The 21,439-nt window shown below is 41.3% G+C and overlaps 1 protein-coding gene across 2 annotated transcripts in view; it reads left to right on the top strand.

The window, feature by feature from the left end:
- Positions 1-2,273: 2,273 nt before the first annotated feature.
- The window catches only part of TRIM24 (tripartite motif containing 24), a gene marked incomplete at its 5' end in the record, with an annotated part of 56,692 nt that continues 37,526 nt past the window's right edge, over positions 2,274-21,439 (top strand). For both annotated transcript variants that reach the window (XM_082279940.1, XM_082279939.1), the window contains one exon: positions 2,274-2,658. In XM_082279940.1, the coding sequence (XP_082136066.1) occupies positions 2,274-2,658 (385 nt within the window). The remainder of the gene's footprint in view (positions 2,659-21,439) is intronic.

The following is a 21,439-nucleotide window of genomic DNA, read 5'->3' as shown; positions in this document are numbered from 1 at the left end:
ACTACTCTCCCTCACTTTAATTCCAGAACCCATTACATCATTCACACTTGCATGCTCTCAGCCTGTTAGCTCCTGTCACAATGGATTGTTAGCACATCATCATAGGGCGTTGGATAGCCAAACAGGTGGGGGGCAGGAAAGAGAACTACAAGGCTTTATCCTACCACTTGGCGACTCTTAGCAAAGAGACAGAGGTAGCTGAACTGCAAGATAGAAGGTGTACTTTAGGAGACTGCTTCTGGAGGCATTTTTTCCCTATGTGTTGGCAGGTCAAGAATTGAGAATGCATGGCTTGTCTCCTCCACTGATAGTCAGAAATGACATTTCCCTCTTAACAATTCCTTGTAAAGCCAAATCCGTTCCTCATCCCCAAAACAACCTGTAGTATTGTTCTCCTGTTATCATGAGAAATTATGCATGTGAGACATGCTGAATCATGACAGTGCTCCTGTACACAATTGTTCCTTGTGCTGAAGAAATTCATATTTTGTCATGTACAGCTTTTTTTATGGTCCTATTTATTATGGGACCGATGTTAGGGTCTTGATGAAATTGCAAGGAAGTGGGAAGTATACCAGCTGCTCTGGGAATTTAAGCACAGACATCTGGAGTATTCTGAGGAGCTTGGATCAGTTTATGGTTGACCAATGTGTAGGCAATGCTCTGTGTCTGCATGCATACTTCACAGAATCTCACAGAATCATAGAACAATTTGGGTTGGAAGAAACCTTAAATATTATCTGCTTCCACCCCACCCTACCATGGGCACATCACCTTCCACTAGACCAGGTTGCTCAAACTCTTGTCCTGATAGATAACACAGAGAACAGAAATTTTCAGTTTCCCTGAAGTTGCTGGATAGAGCTTAAAGACCAACTAACAAGAAAAGATAAAAGAATGTAAAAGTGTGCACACAGGATGATAAATGTAGCTGGAACCAGTAGATAAACAGATAATGAGGAATATAGTGGCTTTTTTGGCACACTTATGTAACAAGAGGCAACAGCGCATGCCCCAAGAGAAGTTCAAGGAAAGGTCATCTGTAACATTGGGGGCACTCAGTGAGCACGACCACCTAAGACCCCTTCAGGTAACCCTCTAGGACCATTAAAGCACTTCCAGCAGGAGGCAGCTGCATGCAAATTCTATGAAAAGTGATGTTTATGTATTAGGCAGGAAGTATGCTGTAATCAATATGTATAATCATGATGGAATAAATACCTCGTTGTACCTTCAGGACACACATCAGATTAATGGAGCTATCTTTCTGATGTGTCCGGTGCAGGAATAAAGAATGTCTGCTGTCTCATACTCAAAATTGTGTTAGAAAGTTTGTTTTCTAGCTGATTTCAGTATCAGTCCAACATTGCCTTGAACACTTCCAGGGATGGGGCATTCACAAATTCTCTGGGCAGCCTGTTCCAGTGTCTCACCAGAACAATACTTAAGGCCTTTGATTAAATAAAATGTTGTGTCTAAACCAGAATTGTACTTTCCTATTGTATCTTTTTAATTGTACCAATCACCAGTTAGCTTCAGTCAGGTACCATGGCTGCATGTGGTGGTATTGCTGTGATCCACCAAGCCAAGCACGGGCCAAAACTTACGGATTCCCACCTGCACACAGGGCAGGGAGAACGGCAACCTCTTTTAATGCCCTGTCCAAGGGACAAAGGTCTTTCACAGAATCACAGAATGGGTCAGGTTGGAAGGGACAACAATGGGTTATCTGGCCCAAGCTCCCGTTCTCAATCATAGTCATTCTAGAGCACACGGCACAGGATTGTGCCCAGACGGTTCTTGAGCATCTCCAGTGAGGGAGATTCCATACCCTCTCTGGGCAACCTGTTCCAGAGCACGGTCACCCGCACAGTAAAGAAGTTTTTCCTCACATTCAAGAGGAACTTCCCGCCCTTCGTCTCAGCCGGACAGAGCCAGCTTGCCACCCAGCCGAGAGAGGGCGGTCACTGACGGCGGGGAGAAGGCGGTGCTCCCAGGACGGGGCGGGGCTCCGCGGCCGCCGGGCCGGTTCCTGCGGGGCGGGCGGGGCAGCGCTCGCCGCACGTAGCGGGGGCGGGGGCGCGGTCCCGGCGGGGCGGGGCGGGGCGGGGCGCGGGCGGCCGTTGGCGGCGGGCGCGGCGGGGCGGCCGCTGCCGGGGCGGGCACACAAACACCGCGCGGGGCGGGGGCCGGGAGGCGGTGGCGGCGCGGGCGGGAAGCGGCGGGGCTGCCCCGCCTCTCTTCGGCTCTCCGGCGGCGGCCGGCGCAGGACAATGGAAGAGGCGGCAGCGGCGGTAGCGGCGGCGGTGGCGGGGGGGCCGTGCCCGGCGGAGCGACCGGGGGCAGCGGCGGCGGCGCTGAGCGGGGAGAACGAGGCCGAGAGCCGGCAGGGCCCGGCGGAGCGCGGCGGGGACGCGGCCCCGCTCAACCTGTTGGACACTTGCGGTGTGTGCGGCCAGCCCATCCAGAGCCGGCGGCCCAAGCTGCTGCCCTGCCTGCACTCGGTGTGCCAGCGCTGCCTGCCGCAGCCCGACCGGTACCTCATGCTGCCCCCCGTCCTGACCCTCGCGGCCGCCGCCGCCCCCAAGGAGCCGCCACCGGCGGCGCCTCCCTCCTCGCCTGTCTCTTCGCCAGCCTCACCCCTGCACTGCACGCCCGGTAAGTGGCCCTTCTGCCGTACCCCCCCTTCCCTGCCTGGCCCGTGGGCGCCTGGCTGAGGGCTGCTGCCCCCTCCACCCCACAACCCGGAGGCCTGTGAGTCGCGATTGGTGCGGGGAACGGGGAGCTGTCGCGACCGGGTGCTGTGGGCGGGGTGCGGGTGCCCGGCCGCGGAGCTGCTGGGGCACGGAGCTGTCGGGACGGGCTGTGCTCGCTGCTCGCCAGCGCCAAGGCTGGCGGCGGGGTTGTGCTTTGGTTTGGTTTGTTTTAATCGTTATTTTTTAAATTTCCCACCTCGGAGGGAAGGCAGAACTATTGTGCTTTCCCAGGACCTCTCTGTGTTGATGGAGAGGAGCGGTGAGAGGAGCGGTGAGAGCCGGGCCCCGCTCCCCGCGCCGGGCCGTGCGTGCGGGGCCGGGCAGCCCTTCTCGAGGGAGCCGGGAGGCTTTGGCCCCTGGCCGGCGGAAAACCTGAACACGGGCTGATAACAGGGGCACAAAAACGTAGCGAGAAAACAGACTTTTTTTGAGTGACGTTTGGAGTGTGGAGCGCGGCCGGACGGGAGTCCTGCAGGTGTCATCCACCGTGCGCGGCGCTCGGCCGGGAGCGATCCCGCGCCTGGGCGGGGACCGGTGTGGCCGAGCAATAATAACAACACTTGTCTGCGCGATGGGCAGCCTGGATGGCTCTGCTAATGCATTCATGCACCACTTACTTGCTAATTGCCTTGCCGAAGGGAGAATGCCACGAGGAAGTTTTGTTAAGCTCATATACTGACATAGTAGCCTGTGTCAGTGTATTTGGAAAGTGCATATCGCTGTAGAAGATGTGGAATAAACTCCTCCAGTTTGAAACTACTTTCCTAATGTTTTTGATTTTTTTTTCCCCTAGCCCTCTTAGGCTAGGTCTAATGGATCACTTAGTTTTGTTAAAGGCAATTTTATCTTAGAAAAAAGTGCGAACACTCATCCTGTAGTGGAAGCTGGTCAAGGTCTTAGAAAAACTTGAATAGAAGAGAGGAAGTGTGATGGAATGAGCTAATCCATAGGTAATAGAGGAGATTGTTCTCGCTGGGATGTGTAGTGGGGGCTCAAGGGAAAAGTAGTAGCTCCAGGTTGACCATTCTTAAGTCCTTTAAATGTATCTAGGAAAATTTCACCGCACTGCCAGAGTTCTGACCAAAAGATTACAACTTGAATATGCAAAGTTTTTGCAGCAATTCGTAATGGAAATGTCCTCTTGAGAGAAAGGAATATTTGGGACAGTTAGAGATTTGCTTCAGAATATCGGAGAAACTCCCAAGTATGTTAACAGGATATGCTGAGCCTCTTCATCTGTGTGATTGTCTGTGTTAGTATATTCATTCAGTCTTTAATTTAAGCATGTAATGTATGTCACAGTCAGACTGCCTAATCAAAAGTTACAGAATGGGAAAATCTGTGAGACCTAAAGCCTATATACTTAAGCTTAGTTGATTTACGACATGTTATTGCTCGTGCCTATGAGTAGAAATGGGAAATTCTGCATGGGAGGAACAGAAAAACACACACTCTGCAGTGTGATGAGGTATTTCGAGATCAGATACTTGGAAATAGGAAAGAGGGCATAGATACAAGCTCTGGAGTTCACAACATAGTTTAAGAGGTGATATCATCATCATTGTCGTTTGAGATTTGAGGTCATGAACGGCACAGGTTCATTCCCAGATGCTCCATATAAATATAGCAGAAATAGGGATCTGTAGCTGAATGAGGAATGAGATGTATGATAAGAATGAAAAGATTAGTGCTGTTCAAACATCTGCTTGATAATGAATCATAGCAACAGTAAACTTGTAGCTCTATTCCCTCCTTTTGATTGTGAGTTGGTTCTGTATGAATGACTTTCACACTACATACTCCTCCTCATTCTACACATACTGCACTTTTGGTGACAATTATTTCTACCCTGTTGACTTATGCTTCCGTACTACAGTTCATTGTCCAGTGGGACATTTTTTATATCTTGTCATGTGTTTGCCCTGGTTAAAGTGACAGGGACTGTATATTAGCTAGCTATGGCTGAACCTGGTGATGTGCATTGTCTACTTTCTGTTTTCCAACTGGTACAAAAAAAGCTGTGAACTTGAAGTTAGGATTGGGAAAAAAACTCACCTGTTATTGTCTAAAACTGATTATATAGAGGAAATGTGTTACAGTTGGAGGGGTTCTTAAAATCTCACAACATGGAAGGAAGGACAAAGCAGTGCAAAACTGTCAGCTCTTCTGGTAATATGTTGTGCAAAATGCTTATGAAAAATGACATGAAGAAATAAACTGAGGAGTATAAACTTAGAAAGTTGGATAACAAATAACTCTTATGATGTAAATTATGAAATTACTGTGACTAAACTGAAGAAATAAACAGCAAGGAAGCTGTCTGCACTGGAAGGAATGTCCTAAGGAAGGAACACAATCAAATTGCCAACTAGGAAATGTCCTGAGAGATAAGCAGGCAGACTGCTTATGCATGTGTGCTGAGCGCTAAGATGCTGCACAAAAAGAAGCTTGAAGAAAGTCCCTCTTGAACAAAAGAGAGGATGTGATTTGAAAAGTGCTTCACCAAACCAGGCTTGAGTGTTGTATCAGTACTGAAATTAGTTGAGAAACAGGTAGCTAAAGAGGTAGAGTTTAAAGTATAATCTGGAGTTACTTTTTGTCTTCATCAAACTGTTTCCAAGAAGAAACATTTGTTCAGTTTAGTAGAATAAAGTGTGCCTTCAACTTTCAACACACAGGCAAATTTATTTGGGAAAATGTTGGCTCTCTTTATGTAAAGATTCTAACAACTAATTAGGGAGCTGTGAAAGAAAAGACTTCATGCTTAAAGATGTAGAGTGAATTAAGAATTCTGGAGTTGCTCACTTGAATACAAGATTCAGCATGGATAACCAGCAGACAAGTGGCAAGACATGCAGAGGAGTTTCATGTGATGAATGTTAGCCAGTATTCCTCCTGCAAAGGCAAACTGGTGGAAAGGCCAGTTGGCATGGAAATATTGTATGCTGCCACCTGCACTCAGTTTTGAAGAAGAATAGCTTCTATAGAAAAGAAAACCTGGAGTTTCTGATTTCTGTACTGTTCCTGAAGTTGGAGGTGTTGAAGAATCATCAGTGTGTCAGACACCAGTGATTTTAGCATTGGAGAGTTCACTGCTTGCTTTCCGAATGTCCAGTGGCAGCTTATTTGCTATAGGTGGTAATTTTGGAGTTGCATTGCCAAAAAATGTGTTGTCAGACAGAACATTATGAACTTCAGGGAGTGCTGCAAGAGCAGCTCTGTAAATGTGACACCCACTTGTGAGCAAGTATCTACAGACACCTCTACTAACTATTTGGCTAAGTTCATGGGGGTTTTCTTTTTGTTTCTCAAATGGCCATTCTTTACTATCCAGTTGTGTGAGTTACAACTGATGCATACAAAAAAAGGCTGTTATTAGAAGTCTGCCATTTGCCCAAATTTTGTCTAAGGTGCACTTCAGTGAGTGAGTAGTAGCCTGTACTTAAAGGGTAGTGTCTGTACTGTGGAGACCCTCATGGTACTCTTCTGGAATTTTCAAATGTGAAACAGGTACATGAAAGCTGCAAAGTTAGAGATTGAGATTCTATTCCTTTTCAAAACTTTTTAAGTTGCAAGTATCCTTGTTTTTTCTTTATTATAAATCTGTACACGAAATAGACTTGGAAGTGGTGGGGGGAAATACTTGTGAATGGAGCTGCATATAAAAATTTTATGCAGGTATCATCACAAAATCTTTCTAGGGTCAATGCCAAAACAGTAGAGGGAAACATTTTTTTTCTGTAACTCCTCTGTAGCAAAGCTGCTAACAAGCAAACTTACATGAAGCTGTTAGAAGCTTATAAAGTTTGGACAATCCCCTGATCTAAATTTTTGGGGAGTGTCCAGACTAACATTTCAAATATGTTCAATACATGCTGTTAAGTAAGGAATAAATGCTTCAGACTTACTAAACAAGGATTTCAGAGATGTTTATGTTTCAGGTCATTACTTTCCAGAAATACTTGCTTAGCAATACAGTTTAAAGTTCTCTAATGATGGAATGAAGACCTTACCCTTGGCATCCCCTCACATATGTGGATGACATCTGCTTTTTTATTATGTCCCACAGTCAGTCCTTTTACAGATAGCTTCAAATTCTTTCAGATTCTCATCTGATCTTTGTATCTGGACTTTCATCACTTCATTTGACCTTGAAAATACAGCTTTTGACATCAACTTAGATTTTGTTACTTGTGTCTTTTGTTACTTTCCTCTTTTAGTTGGATAGTGATTGGGATCCTTATTAGTTAGTTTGAAGGATATAATAGCTTCATTTGAGGTTTCTTATGGTGAAGTTCAATTTTTCTTCCGTGCCTTGGTAGTCTAAGAAGACTTAAGATTATTTTTCTACATCTGCTGCTACAAATGATTAGTTTCATTTCATCCTTGATATTCCCACTTGCTTAAAGTGAATTCTTTCCATCTTTGCCATTACAAAGAGCCCATGTTTTAGTTGTGTGGCTATACACTCACACTTTCACAAACATCTATGCATGCATCCTTTTCACAAGGATCATGTTTCTGCTGTAGTGCATCAAGAAGTGAATTAACCCCCAACATAAGGAGATGTGGGAGTACTAATGTTTGGAAATAGTGTATGTTACAGGAATACGTATAGGAAAGACATGTCTAGTTTTCATGTTTTAGATGAAACAAAACATCATGTTTTGGATGAAACATTTTCATGTTCTGATTTCTAGTTATGGTTTTGTGCTTATTTTGAATTGAAAATTCCCAGAGCCCTAGAGATTGCGTATGTGAAATGCATTTGGCATTGTTACAGGTGAAATACAGTATTACTGTGTTGATAGCCTGTAACGCACAAATCTCTTGGTTAAAAAGTCACTAAGCTAGTAAAAGCTTAAAATATTAATGAATGAACTACCTAGAGAAAGTTCTAACTTTTCTAGTTATAATACCCTTCTTTTAGAGAAGAGTATGCTCTCGAGAGATGTACAATGGGATGATACTTACTGGACAAGTGTAATTTGAAGTAGGGATATATTTGCCAAAAAATTCTGCTTTCTTTTCTACCAGGAATTCCATAAAAATCTGGAGGCCTGCCTATGCAGCCTTTATTAAGGTAGACAACTGCATGTTGTAGAAATAAGCTTGAATCATGCTTGCTCCGATATATGATTAATATAAGTATGTAATAGATGTTTATTATCTTAGGTATATATGCAGAATAGTGTTTCCAGGGTAATTTGGATGCATTTATGTTCTTGCTTCTTTCACTCATAGAAAGTGGGAGATTGAAAAGCTGAAGCCATCAGGAACATCAGATGAGTGTTAAAACAACTGCAGTTGCCAAGCTCATTCCAGTTGGAAGCCTTACAGAAATTAAGCTGTATAAGTTATCAAAATAGCTGTATCATTGTGTGAAACTTCTTTTCAGACAAAGATTTCTATCCTCAGAGGCCAACCTAGCTCTGTTTCGATACAAAATCAGCTTAATAATGTCTCTGGTAAGCAATTAGTACTTTTAGCAGGGGAAAAGAATCCTAGATCATAAGGTGAAAGGATCATGAGGAAAGCAAATATGTATTAATGTATTAAAAATTCTCAGGTCTATGTCTAATTGAAAGTGTGTTGGGTTGTTTTAATGCTTATAATAGAGCAATCTCTTAAGAAAATGTCTTGTCTGAAGAGCAAGGGAAAATAGTGGTGTATATATGTTCATGAAGAGGCAAGTGGAAGAACGAGTGTCTTCTTTGTGGGCTAGCTCATTCCTAGGAGGAATGTCCTGAAGAACTACTCAGTTATGCAGCAGGCTTTTAGGTTGGTCTGCTGAATTCCGTGTGTACTACAAAGTGACTTCATGCAGTTTGTTAAATTTGAGAAAGAAATTTTGCTGAAACTCTTGATTCCAAAGGTAGTGTTGTTAAAGAAACTTGTCTTTTGTACAGGAAAATCTTTATGCCAGTATTGTGTGTGTTAAGATGCTGTAGGAGGAATTTCCATATTATTTAGTGGAATTTCCCAGTAACGGTAAACTTGTAAAGCTGGTATTTTGCCTGTTGTATCTAATCTAAAAACAAGTCAGGGGAAAACCAAAAGGAACTTAAGGTGAATTCTAAATAGGACTGTATTTCAGGATGAGTAACTGACTAGATTAAAAAATCCATTATTTCTGAAATTGGAAATTTAGACTTTTAAAAGGTTTTTGCAGTAAAATGAAATACTTTAATACAGTAGTGCAGTGGTTTGACCTTGGATGGATGCCAGATTCCCACCAAAGCTGCTCTGTCACTCCATTTCGCAACTGGAAATGGGAGAGAAAATATAAGAAAAGGCTTGTGGGTCAAGATAAGGACGGGGGAATCACTCAGCAATTATCATCATGGGCAAAACAGACTTAGTTTGGGGAAATTAATTGAATTTATGACCAATCATAATCTGAGTAGGATGATGAGAAGAAAAAGCAAACTTAAAAAAACCTTTCCCCCACCCCTCCCTCATTCCCAGGCTTAACTGTATGCTCAATTCACTCCCTCCTCCCCCCTCAGTGGTGCAGGAAGACAGGAATGGGGGTTGTGATCAGTTTGTCACATGGTGTTTCTGCTGCTCCAGTGTGGGGTCCCTTTGACGGGAGACAGCCTTCCACAAACTTTTCCAATGTGAATCCTTCCCACGGGCTGCAGTTGTTTGCACACTGCTTCAGCATGGGTCATTTCCACAGGCTGCAACCCTTCAGGAACAGACTGCTCCACTGTGGGTCCCCCATGGGATCCCAAGCCCTGCCAGCAAGCCTGCTCCGGTGTGGGCTTCTCTTTCTGTAGATCCACAGGTCCTGCCAGGAGCCTGCTCCAGCATGGGTTTCCCATGGGGTCACAGCCTCCTTCAGGCATCCACCTGCTCCAGCACAGGATTCTCCATGGGCTGAAGATGGGTATCTGGCCTCCATAACACACTGGTCAGGCAGGGTTCTTCAGGTGTGTATGGCTGGAAGTGTGGCTTGTGGGCCAGTGTAGATGATCCCTCTGAACTGTTAATAGTATCAAAATCTTCTGTTGGACTTACTGATTTTTATTTAACTTTTATATGCTGTAACAGTTTTATGAAGCATTCTTTTTTCTTTGGCAAATTTAAAGGTCACAGAAAAATTCTTTTCATAGAAAAATTCCAGTGATGCTTTTAAAATTTACCTCAGCAATTAGGTAGCTATGGAGTTGTGTAGTGTTTAAAGTATGTACTTGCAGTTCAAATGTGCTTTGAAGGCATCAGTGCCATAGTTGAACTGACCAAATTATCTACTTTTTTACCTACTGGCCAGAGAGTATGTATAAAACCATAAATGTTTACCATCAAAGAAAGCATGAAACAGTTGTGTGAAGTAAGAAAATGACACCATTTTTAATAGGAAACAGTCTTGTAAAATCAGCTAAGAAACTGAAGGTTGAGCCGAGGAATGTCCCTAATTACTTGATACCGTCTCTCCAGTGATTTAAGTAAATGCTTAGTTGAAGCTTTTATGTGGGAGAAAATTGCATATTACCTTACATACATTACTAACATGATAGAGGACTGATGTTGAACAAGCTTTCTAGTTATTTTTGAAGTTTATCAGTGGGCTGTGGGAAAAAGGATGACAGTAAGCAAGGCTCAGCTCTTTGAACTGCACTCATGGGTTTTGAGGGCCCTTGTTTGTAACATGGATTTGGGTCATGGAGACGTACTCATTTCAAAAAAGAAATCTGCAACTCTAGTGCTAAGTCCTCTGTAAGAGGGAGTACATGGACAGGGGAGCTAAGCCATTTGCCTTCTGAATGTAGAAAGATTTCTGCTTCTGATTAATAACTAAGTTGCCACAGGCAACTTTCTATTAAAATGGAGAGTTCCCCTTTCAACTGTAGTCCCTCAAGTGAATATAGTCCAATTTGAATAAAACAAGACTGTAGTGCAAATACCCTTTGAACTAAAGTGATTGCCTAATTTGAAAAGTGGCTGTATAATTTTCCCAATGAGCTGACACATCTGTCTGTATTGTAGCATGTAAAAAGGAAATGGGACTATCTTCACACACATGTTGACTTAGAAAACCCCCTGTATTTTCTAGGATGTCTGCTTGAGGTCAGAAGGCATTTAATAAAACTTACTTGATCGGCTTCATTAATTTCTAGGCATGTGCTGTAGAGTCTGAACGTGGTCAAGGATGTGTGGAGCTGAAGTTTGTTGACCTAATGCTATAATCCAGCCCTCACACAAGTTCATATTGTGCTTAGGCAGTTGCTGCTGAACCTGCTATGTCAGGGTACTTGTAACACTGATGCTCTTAGGGGAGGGAATGCTGGCAGCTGCACAGGGAATGAGTAGGTGGAAAGAAAGAGGGAGAGAGCTGCAGCACTGCTGGGACTGGAGAATGAGACATTTAAAGTGGGAGCAGGGCTCTAATTTTAAGTGCTAGGTGCAGTGCCTTGATAAAACAGCCCAGCACCAACAAGTCTGTTACTAGAAATAAGCAGTATGCAAAATTGTCCTGAACAGCAAAAGTGTGGATTGAAATACTATTTTTTTCTAACCTGGTCTCTGCTGTAATGAGTAAACTAGTTGCTGAAATGATGTAGGAGTGTAAATTACATGCCTTCCTCATCAATTGGTTTAAGGAGAAGGGGTAGTAGCTTTGAATCATCCTTGTCTTTGGAGAAACTTCTGTGACTTGTAACTATTGTTTCAACAGTTTTCAAGTAAAAGTTGAAATTCATAGCATTGCCCAGCTGACAGTAGAACAGGACATCATTTTAGTCTGAGGACAGTAGAACAGAACAGCACAGCTTTGGAGAAATGGATAAAGAATGTAACTTAGGCAAACAGAAGTCATGCAAAAGGCAAGTAGGATGCCAGCTCAGCTCTGCAAGGCTGATAAAGCAGAAGTTATAGAAAACAATGATATTGTGCTTACTCAAAAGTGGGGGTTGAGGAACAGCCATCTGAAAAGAACACTGGACATTGAAGACCACTGAAGAAGACCCCCAAAGAACCATGTAAGGACTCCTGATAAGGAGTATGACTATGTCAAATAAAGTAATATGTATGCATCAGGTAAGGGGGGATAGCTAATGAGTATGTCATCAGTGTGTATGATGAAAAACTCTGTTTACCCGATGCTCAGGGCACTTGGTTAGAGGAAGGATCTTTCAAGTGACCAGTGCACTGCAATAAAGAGTGCTTGCTTTCTAGTACTCTAAACTCTTGTTAGAAAGTTTCTATCTGGCTGATTTCAGTATCACAGCCCCAAAGTGCTAAATTAAGGTAGCAGGCAACTCATCAGTTATAAACTGAGATAAAGACAATCTGTTTAGCAGACAAGCTTTGTTGAATGAATGTAGAGCTATGTAATGATGAATAGTGTCCCATAACAGGGCCTCAGTAATGGCTAAATGTCTGGGAACTTTGAAACCCTGGGGGTATCATACCTCTGGATTAGATTTATCTCTTTTGGGTGTTTGAAGATTCCTACCTTTTCTTGCTTTCAGCACTCAATAGTTCTGTTCCTTATTTGCTTTTGTCTTGTTTGGGGGCTTTCCATTGCACATAAGCAGCTATTGTTCTCATTTGTTTTAACCTATGGACTGTTTGTTGAATTTAACCAACTACAGACTACTTGGCCTTCAATTGTTCAGTTTTCTCTTCCCATTGGGAGTAGGGAGAAGGGACTGTGAAGGTATAACCCACTGGCTAGCATATCTTGGAAATCGCTGAATTTAGAGTACTTAGATTTAGTTTAATCATCTGTTAAAGGAACTTTATCTCCTTTGAGAGGTTCTAAACTTTTCCTCAGTCCCTTCTCTATGCAAGAAACTCCAACGTATTCATGTGTTCAGAGTTCATGTGTTAAGTGTTGTCTGAGTAAGTATTACCTCAAAACAGACACATAGAATTCTTTCCTTGGATAAACATAGGTGGTGTTCAGATAGTTTATCTGAACGGGAGTCCAGAGCTACTAGCAGCTCTTTCTTCAAATACTGCACTCCAAGTTGTTAAGTAGAATGTTTATTTTCTGCTTCATAGCAAAGGCAGAGTCCAGTGTTGTGAAAGAGTTCAGAAGTTTCTGGAGTGGAACATGTGAGAGGACCTGTTGTCTTCCCAGATCTAGCAGTGAAGTTTAAACAAAAAATGAAACAAAACAAAAAACCCTGGTTTTATCTTGTTTGTCATAACTCCTATCTATACCATAAGAATGACTTGCAAGGATTGCTTTTATCACTAAGTAAATAACTATTTGATACACAGACTGTTGGCACTGGCACCATAGGTAAAATTGTGTGCATCTTGATGGATTGTGCAGGGAGACAGGACTCTGTTGCCTTTTGCTTTTCAGAAATGGCCTTACAGCTGGACTAGATACAAGTTAGAAGCAAAGCCATGGTTTGTGGTAGTTTGTGTCTTTTAGATTATCACAGCCATTGACACTCAACAGGGAGAATGATCTCACTTCAAAATAATGAGTCTAGAAGCTGTTTTGGCAAAATGAAGATGACCTTATATATAAAGTTACATATATATATATATATATATACATGTGTATATATATATATGGATATCCCAGATGGATTCAGCTGACAGTCCTCTTTGCTTCATTCCACCTTTTGTGCAAGAGCTGAATGTAATCTGGATTCTTTAAGAAGCTAAATGCTAATCTTGTATCCTTTAAAAGTCCATTTAGCAACAGTATTATTGTATTCTGTTCCAATCTGATTGTAAGTATTGTATGGTTTTTTTTTCTTTTTCCCTGCTCCCAGTTTCACTGAGATGAGGTCAGATTTAATATGGTTTCTTTGGCTGCCTTTTGACTGATATAAATTTTTGAGAGTATAGTGTAGGTGTTGTGAGCTGCAGGATGTCTGACTCAAAACTTTTGTCAGAATCACTGTTGTTCTGGCTTAAAGTTGTGGCTGTTTGTTTTTGCTTTTCATTTGTCATTATGCCAGACAACTAGACTAAGAACCACAATGTCATGGTGGAACCCTTGCGAATATTCCTTAAAAATAAAGTAGGAATAGAAGTACAGTCCTAGTTCCTTCCCAAACCGGTATTGGATGCTAAGTGTAATATTTTCAGAACTTCATTATCAATCCTTTGAGGCAGTATGGTACCTCAAAGGAAGAAGGTGGAAAAAGATTGAGTGAGTCTAAAGGACAGAAGGTAAATAAATGGCACTTAAGAAGACCAGTTTTGGTAGAAGATGAATTTTCTTAAGCTTCATTCTTAGTACTGAGAGGGTCATGCTGGGAAAGTGCCTTTGAAGAAGCTCTTCTTTAGTTCTGAGAAAATGGAGGAAACCATAGGAAGATTAGATTTCTTCAGTGGATGTGGATGTTCATTCACATCAGCCAACGGGGTCTGGCTCATGGTTCAGTTATCTACTGCAGATTACAGCAACAGAAGGAGATACACCATGGGAACATAAGTAGTATCACTGCTGGCTCTGTAACCTGCTGTTTTCTGAAAGCTGTAGGGCAGCTGTTAGAAATCCCTGTTGTTCTTATTTGATCAATTAGTGCATCTCTTCAACCCAGAAGGAATGTGTTTTATTAGTTACATTCAGTAATTTTCATATTAATGCAGTGTCAGTTGAGAAGGTAACACTGCTTCTTAATTAATGCTGGTTCTTGAAGGCTGCATAACCATGTGTGAATCTCACAATGCATATATTGCTCCAGTTTGGTAGTCTTAAAGCTGTGTGGGGTCTGGAAAAAGCTGGGCACCTTGCTTTTTGAACCCTTACAGTGGTGCTGTGGAATACTGGCCATATGTAAGAGAAGACTATAAAGTGAGCTGGCTTTTTATTCCTGAGCATCTACACCCAAAAGGCAATCCCTGTAATTTGCAGGGATATTTGGAGGATATTCTCCTCTCTTAATGACTGGTTTTAGAATATCGGAAGAATTCTTGCAATTGAAGCGGATGCCCAATAATGGATAAGCATATTAGTGTAGTTACTGGAAAGAAATGGATGTTTTTAAGGTGTGATTCATCTGACCAAGTGTAAACATCTGCTTTAACAATGAGACTACTCATGACCTAACTATTACCTAGGTCTGCAGTGACTGTGAAGGGAACTTCGTGTAACATTTAGATGAATCCCATGGAAGGTGTTAAAACTTGGCAACACTGCAAAGAAACTTTATCCATCTTTCAGGTGCCAAATTTTACTCTATGGAGTCAGCATAATAAATCAGTATTAGTTTTGTGCTGCCATTAAGAATGGCTTTTTCGTAGATGCAAAAATCCTGCCTGTGACAAGCTTTATTGTTGAATAGCTTTTAAATATAACAAGGAGTCAGAATAGACTGGATTTGGGAGTCTTGGGTTGTATTACTTAAATTAAATGGCTTGGAGCCTTACTTTTTTATTCCATTAATAGTGTCTTGCAGAACACTCAGACTTACCTGATGTAAACTGCAGGAAATCGGTATCTTTATTGTTTTCTCTTATTAGAGTGGGAATTTTAATCTTTTTTTTTTTTTTTACTTTTCATTGTCTCTGTCCCTATCCAAGAGCAAGCTTTAAAAAAATAAATCTAGAAAATTTAAAAATACTGCCAGGTTAAAGTATTCGTTATATAACAGATTTAATTGCAGCACAGATTCAAAATGTACCTTTTAAAATGTTCAGAATTTATTGATTAATACATAAATTCCTCCTTCTTGCTGTTGGGGATTGAAGTGTTGGGCAGTATACTTGGATGGTAAATGTGCTATTACCATACTGTTATTGAAGAATATGTTGAAGAGACATTAATTAGTAAAAAATCTCTTCTTAGTAACAATCAGCCCTTTTTTTCTCTCTCCACCCTCTCACCAAACAAAATAACTTAAACAAAGGCAGAGCCTATTATTTTAAATCAGCACATTATTTCTATGTCCTTTTGAACATCCATTCCCCACACATATATTTTACAGGTAAAGTTGATGGAGTTTTCCATTATATTTTTGCATCACTGTAATCTGTATTTTGAGATAGTTTGAAGGAAACATAATAGAAGTATTGATGACTTCTGAACTCTGTCCTTGAGGATAACCTCAAAATAAATATCCCTATAGCAGAGTATGGACAGATGCAGTGAACACTGTAGTTAACAAGTTGATGGCTTTGAATATTGACACTTTAGCGATTTTAACCAAGTTTTCCTGTGGAGCTACAGACTGCAGTTTGTTTGGGTGCAAAGAGCTCTGTGCCTCAATGGTGTTTTCCAACAGGAATTTAAAATCACAATATCAAAAATACATGGCAAATGGCATAGAATAGGCAGGTAAGTTGAAATTCAACTGTCTGAACTAGAATATCTTCTGCCATTTCTGAATTTTTTGAATGCCTGTAGTATTTTAAAAAGGGCTGGTAGGTGTACTGTACAATCCACAGGAGCCCTATTTCCTTCTGGAATAGTAGCTGGAAGCCAAGCAGGATATTATCCTCAAATTAGGTATGTCTATTTAGGCACCTAAATTGCTCCCCTGAGGCAAGCGGCTGGAAAAATGAGGGCCAAGAGGGTTGTTTGCCAAGTCTCATGGGTAGTTTCCAGTTACTGAGTGGTGAACATATTGAGAATGGAAGCAGACTTGTGAAGGAACAGGTTGCAAGGATGCATCTGAGCACTTGAAGGGGAGCTAGTCAAAGGTCTTGAATTGTGTTATCATTCCTGTTTGGATGACATTTATACTGAAATATTCTGACTAAAGCCTGTTGACATACTGTTGTTCCCACTGCTGCTTCTAACTTGGTTCCCTTAATATGATCCAGATTCTTAGAAGTTATTTTTTGAGGCTTTTTTAACCTTCGCATCTGCTCAGTGTTGATGGGATCATTAAGGTAGCTGGGGCTAAACAGAAGAAGTGGGCAAAACACTCAAGAGTGTCACATGTTGGAGTATAGTTTTCATCCTTTCAACAAAGAATTAAGAAGAACCAACTCTTTCAGTGCCTGAGAAGGGCTTGGTTCTTCAGGGTGTGACTGGCTCTTAACTGTCCAAATGATACTCTGCTAACCTGCTATTTTTATAACTATGATTTCTGGGAATAGATGCATTGTACTGCAACTACTGAACTAACAGCTGGTGGTAGATAAGAGCTCGAAAAGATGAAGACCAGAGTATGAAATGTAGTGCTACAAAGAAATTATTATTAGCTGTGTTGTGCTCTAAGGCAGGGTCCATCTTCATACCAGAGATGCTGGCAACAAAATTTTTTTATCCCAGTCATCTTTTTTTTTTTATAATTAGTAATAACATGTTAACATGCTGCTATTTATGGAGAAAGGTACTAATTTCCTTGTTCCAGAAACACATGGATACAAAGGACTTGAGCACTGTTGGCAAGATCTTAAGAGTGTCTGCAAAATGGTATTTCAGTAGAATGTATAAATCTAGACAGCATTAAACCCACTTTCACAATGTTATTTCAAAATTAAATATTTGGCTGATCAGAGAAAATGATGCAAGAATATCACAGAATCTTAAAAATCCTTGCATGTTGTATGTCTGAATTCATTACATACCATTTGGAAATACTTGACAATTTCAGGACTTGAAAGAATGTATTTTAATTTTGATGAAAGAAATGCTCATCACAGTCAGCAGTGACAATTGGCTTAATTGTTGGCAGCTTCTGCATCATCGTTTAAGCACGTTCATTGCAAGACAGTGAGACTTTTTGTTCATCATCTTGTACTTAAACACTGTCTATCCCACAATAACAGTGTTTCCTTTTGTTAACACTATGACACTTCTTGTAATTGTGTTGTTGAAGAAAACACATTGGACGGCTTCGGACATGAATGTAAACTCTCCCATCAGAATTTCTGAAGGTATTCAGAAGTGGCCAGAGAGTCAATCCTTGAAAATTTAGTTTTGAAGTCTTAATAGACGCTATCTAAAATGTTTGAAGATTGGGCACGTATAGCAAAAACAATGAACCATTTCACAGAGCAGCTGAAATATTTTAATTCAGCTCTGCAGTGCTTTCCAAGAAAAGTCAATGTACTGCAGCATAAAAACTGGCCTGTAACACTCTTTCAGAGGGGGGATTACAGCTAATAGTCTTTGTCTGGTTTTCATTTATTTGCATTTTAAAGGATTTTAAATAATTTTAATTAACAGCTAATTAATTATAATTTTAATAAACTTTTTGCTAGATTGGTGGTTGGTTGGAATGTTTGTATCTTGGCAGTAGTTGCCAGTTTTCCCTTGAGATGTGCCTGCTTATTGGTTTAACCTATCCCCTCTACTAGCAGCAGCAGGCTGTCACAACTAGATGGGAGCAGCTTTTTCTGGAACAAACTGGTTTGAAGAAGTTGCCAATTTTGCAGCACCAGTAGTGGCTTAATGAGAAGCAAGAGGAAAGCAGTAATTATTTTAAAAATTGATTCAGACGTTATTGCACATGATACTGCCTCTCAAATTAAGTTTTCTAAGTGTTTGTTCTTAACTGGGAAACATGACCTGTGTAAATATAACCAGCTTACCCTCAAACCCATGCATTTTAATGAAAAGGCTTGCAAGTGGTATCTATAGAAAGAGCAAGAGGAGAAAAGAATCTGTAGCTCACAGTTGAAACACCCTAATTTTCTGTGTAGTTATGTTAAAAATCTTATAGCTGGTGCTGCCTTCAATCTGATGTACCTTTTATTAGTTTTAACTAGTGTGCCCATGTTTTAAACATTTTAACTGCATGTGTAACTTGCTGTTAATATTTTTTGTTCTGAAATCTGTACAGTTAGAATCTCAAGCAAAACATCTGTAAAACTGGGAAAGATTGCTGTACGAAACCCTAATTATTTATTCTGTAATGACTATGTCGTTGCAGGTAAAATTGCCAGTTGCTTCTGAGCACTCTATTTAATAAAAAGAGCTCTCTTTCAGAAAACTAGTGGGTTTTTTGACTGATTTGATCTGAAGACAGGGAACTATTAAGGTCTCTTTTTTTAGTAAGGCACTTTGCATCTACAAATAAAAATACCCTCTTGGATCTACAAATGATCATCCAGTGGCTTTATTAAATTGGCTCTGAAACCTGTTTGCAACAGTGAAGACAAAAATGAGCCAAAATTGGGGCAAACCAGAGCAGTCTCTTCCTGGTGTCTCAGGATGCTTCAGTAGTCTTGGATGTACTCCCAGGAAACTGAGATTTGAGTTGGAAATAATACTGTACAAGCTATAAATCCATTCTGCTGAATGGCTTGAGATGCCCTTGTGGATGCAGCGCGTAACTTGTGAAGGAAACTAAGAATGGGCCATGATTTTTCCTACCTAAAATGCAGCCCAGCATTTCATGAAAGAGGTGCACATGTTAGGAGCCTGTAGCCAGTGAGGGGGAACACTTTTTCTCTCCTGGCACAGCCTCACTGAATCCATATTGCAGTCCCTAATCTAGTTCCCTGCATGGCAGCATAAATCTTTCTGTTGTCATGGGATAGAAATGAATGAGCAAGGGAGCCAGCATTGTTACTTTTGTTAGCAGTGTGGTGTCCTGGCCTGGTTCAAGCAAAATCTGAATGTGAGATTCCACGACTGCTTGGGTTTTGTAAGAATGCTGCTAAGAAGGGTGGAGGTCTTCTCCTTTACTCCTCCTACTCAAGAGCCACATGCTCTTGGTGCAGCTCTCTTTACAGCTGAAAAAACAATGCTCCTGGTGCTAAGATCCAACTATTGAGATGTCCCCCTGCCCAAATTAAGGTTCAAACAAGATCATACACTGAAGTCAATAATACGGATTTTATTTAACATGGAATGTCTGGGAGAAAGGTAGAAAGAAATGGAAAAGAGAGCAGAAAGAGATCAGGTAGAAGATAGTCACCACCTGTGGATCCAGTGGTGTCCTTTTGATCCTTCTTCACTCTGGGCTTCTCAGTAGCAGGAATCTTGAGGTCTTTTCCCTATTAATACATTTTAACAAAGAAGTTAATTACTGCTCATTGGGTACACAGTTCTGTTACTCTGTTGGTTAGTTGATGCCCTTGCTTCTAATGCAAATTAGTCCTTGTGCTCAGTCTTCCTCTTTGTTGGGGTTGGTGGGTTTCTGGAGTTGGTGGTCGCGATCTCCCCCTGCCGGAATTACCTTTTACCAAGTCCGAGCTGATTTCAGCACAGTTGCTGAGCTGGCTTTCCTTATGCCCCATAAATTCTGCAGTTGTGTCCATCATCAGTGTTGCATTCTTCTCCCCCAGCTTTGTTAACCTCCCCCTAGATCTGAGATAACACTCAGACAATAGCACCTCCATTATCTTATATCCAGTTCCTGCTGTGTTGGCTTATCTTACAGTCCAAGTTCCCGGTATACAGGGAGGCAGTTTCAGGCGGCTTCAGTGGTTGGTGGTGGTTGCCCATTTTGGCTGTCCCATAATTTAGGATGATCTTTGTTTGACCAGTCATATGCATGTGAGCAGTTGCTTCTTTCCAGAGTTTTCCACAGTGGGAGTGTTTGTCTGGATGCATTACCCAGAATGAGCTAACCAGGTCTCACCTCTGCCAGGCCTGGAGATAGCGCTATACTGTCACTGCATTCTGTGCTTATCTCATGGCAAAGTCCTGTGTGAAACATAAAGATTTTAGTTATGGGCTAGCTGTGTTGAAATTAGTTAGAATAGGAAGGAATTTGGGCCCAGCTAGAGTTAATTAAAATAGTTAAGAGAGCTGGACCTGAAATGGGTTTTAAGATGTTCGTAACTGATTACCAAATAACTGATGATCTGTCATTTGTAATGTTTGCTTAGCTGTATTTAGAACGAGGAATAGAAACATTGATAAGTTGGTGTAGGGAACAAGGACAATTACCAGTTTCCTGCCTTGGTGGGAACCCGTTCAAAAGTCACGCAAGAGGAAACTTAGAGGTCACTAAAGTAATTAGGATTGTTAAAGTTCAGAAAGGCAAAAAGGTCAAACTGAGGAAGATGAGTTACTTCATCTCTTTTGGGACCACTGACCCAATTCAAGACCACCGACTCCATGCAGGACACACACTACGCATGCTTAATGACATTTAAGCTCATTTCCATACGAAGCAGAGAATGGGAGGTGTTAATGTTATGAATATGCATTTGTATTTTGGATATTCATAATATCTGGAAATAAAAAGCTTTGTGTTTGCTTGTATTGGGGCCCTGGGTCTTAGGGAGCTATCCCACGCAGTGCCTGGCGCCAAAAAAACATGCACTTTCTAACTCTAAACTGTTAGAGAGTTTTTGTCCATCTCAGTTGGATATTAATACTAGATCGATATTTTGGTAAATCATGTGGGTGTAACAATGTTTGGGACCAGCAACTGTGTTCTTTAACTCCTTACACCTGGAACAAAAGAGCAGATAAAAATGTGCGATCTGCTCACTTACTGTTCTCACAATTATCATGATGATGATTATGAAACACCTCCCAATTTAAGTAATATGTTTTCAGCCCCCTGTGCTTACTCCATTAAAAAGAAATAATCTTATAGAATTACTTTGAGGAGTATAAACCCTGATACTTGAGATCTTTTGCTTAAATTCACCATCCTAAGGTTGACTAAACCTGGGTTAAAACTGATTTGTGTAGAGTCATCACTTCAGGATTATAACAAATGCAAGTTTACCCTCACACCGTGGCAGAAGAAACCCCTGACATAAAGCTAGACAGCATAAGGAATTCTAGAAAAGAAAATTCATGAAGATTTTGACAGTAGGCAGTTTTCCTTTTTTTTCCTTCTTCCATC

The sequence above is a fragment of the Coloeus monedula genome (assembly GCF_965178545.1).
Source record: "Coloeus monedula genome assembly, chromosome: 4".
Lineage (NCBI taxonomy): Eukaryota > Metazoa > Chordata > Aves > Passeriformes > Corvidae > Coloeus > Coloeus monedula.
Note: the sequence above shows the minus strand (reverse complement) of the source record. Positions and strands in the feature narration are given on the sequence as shown.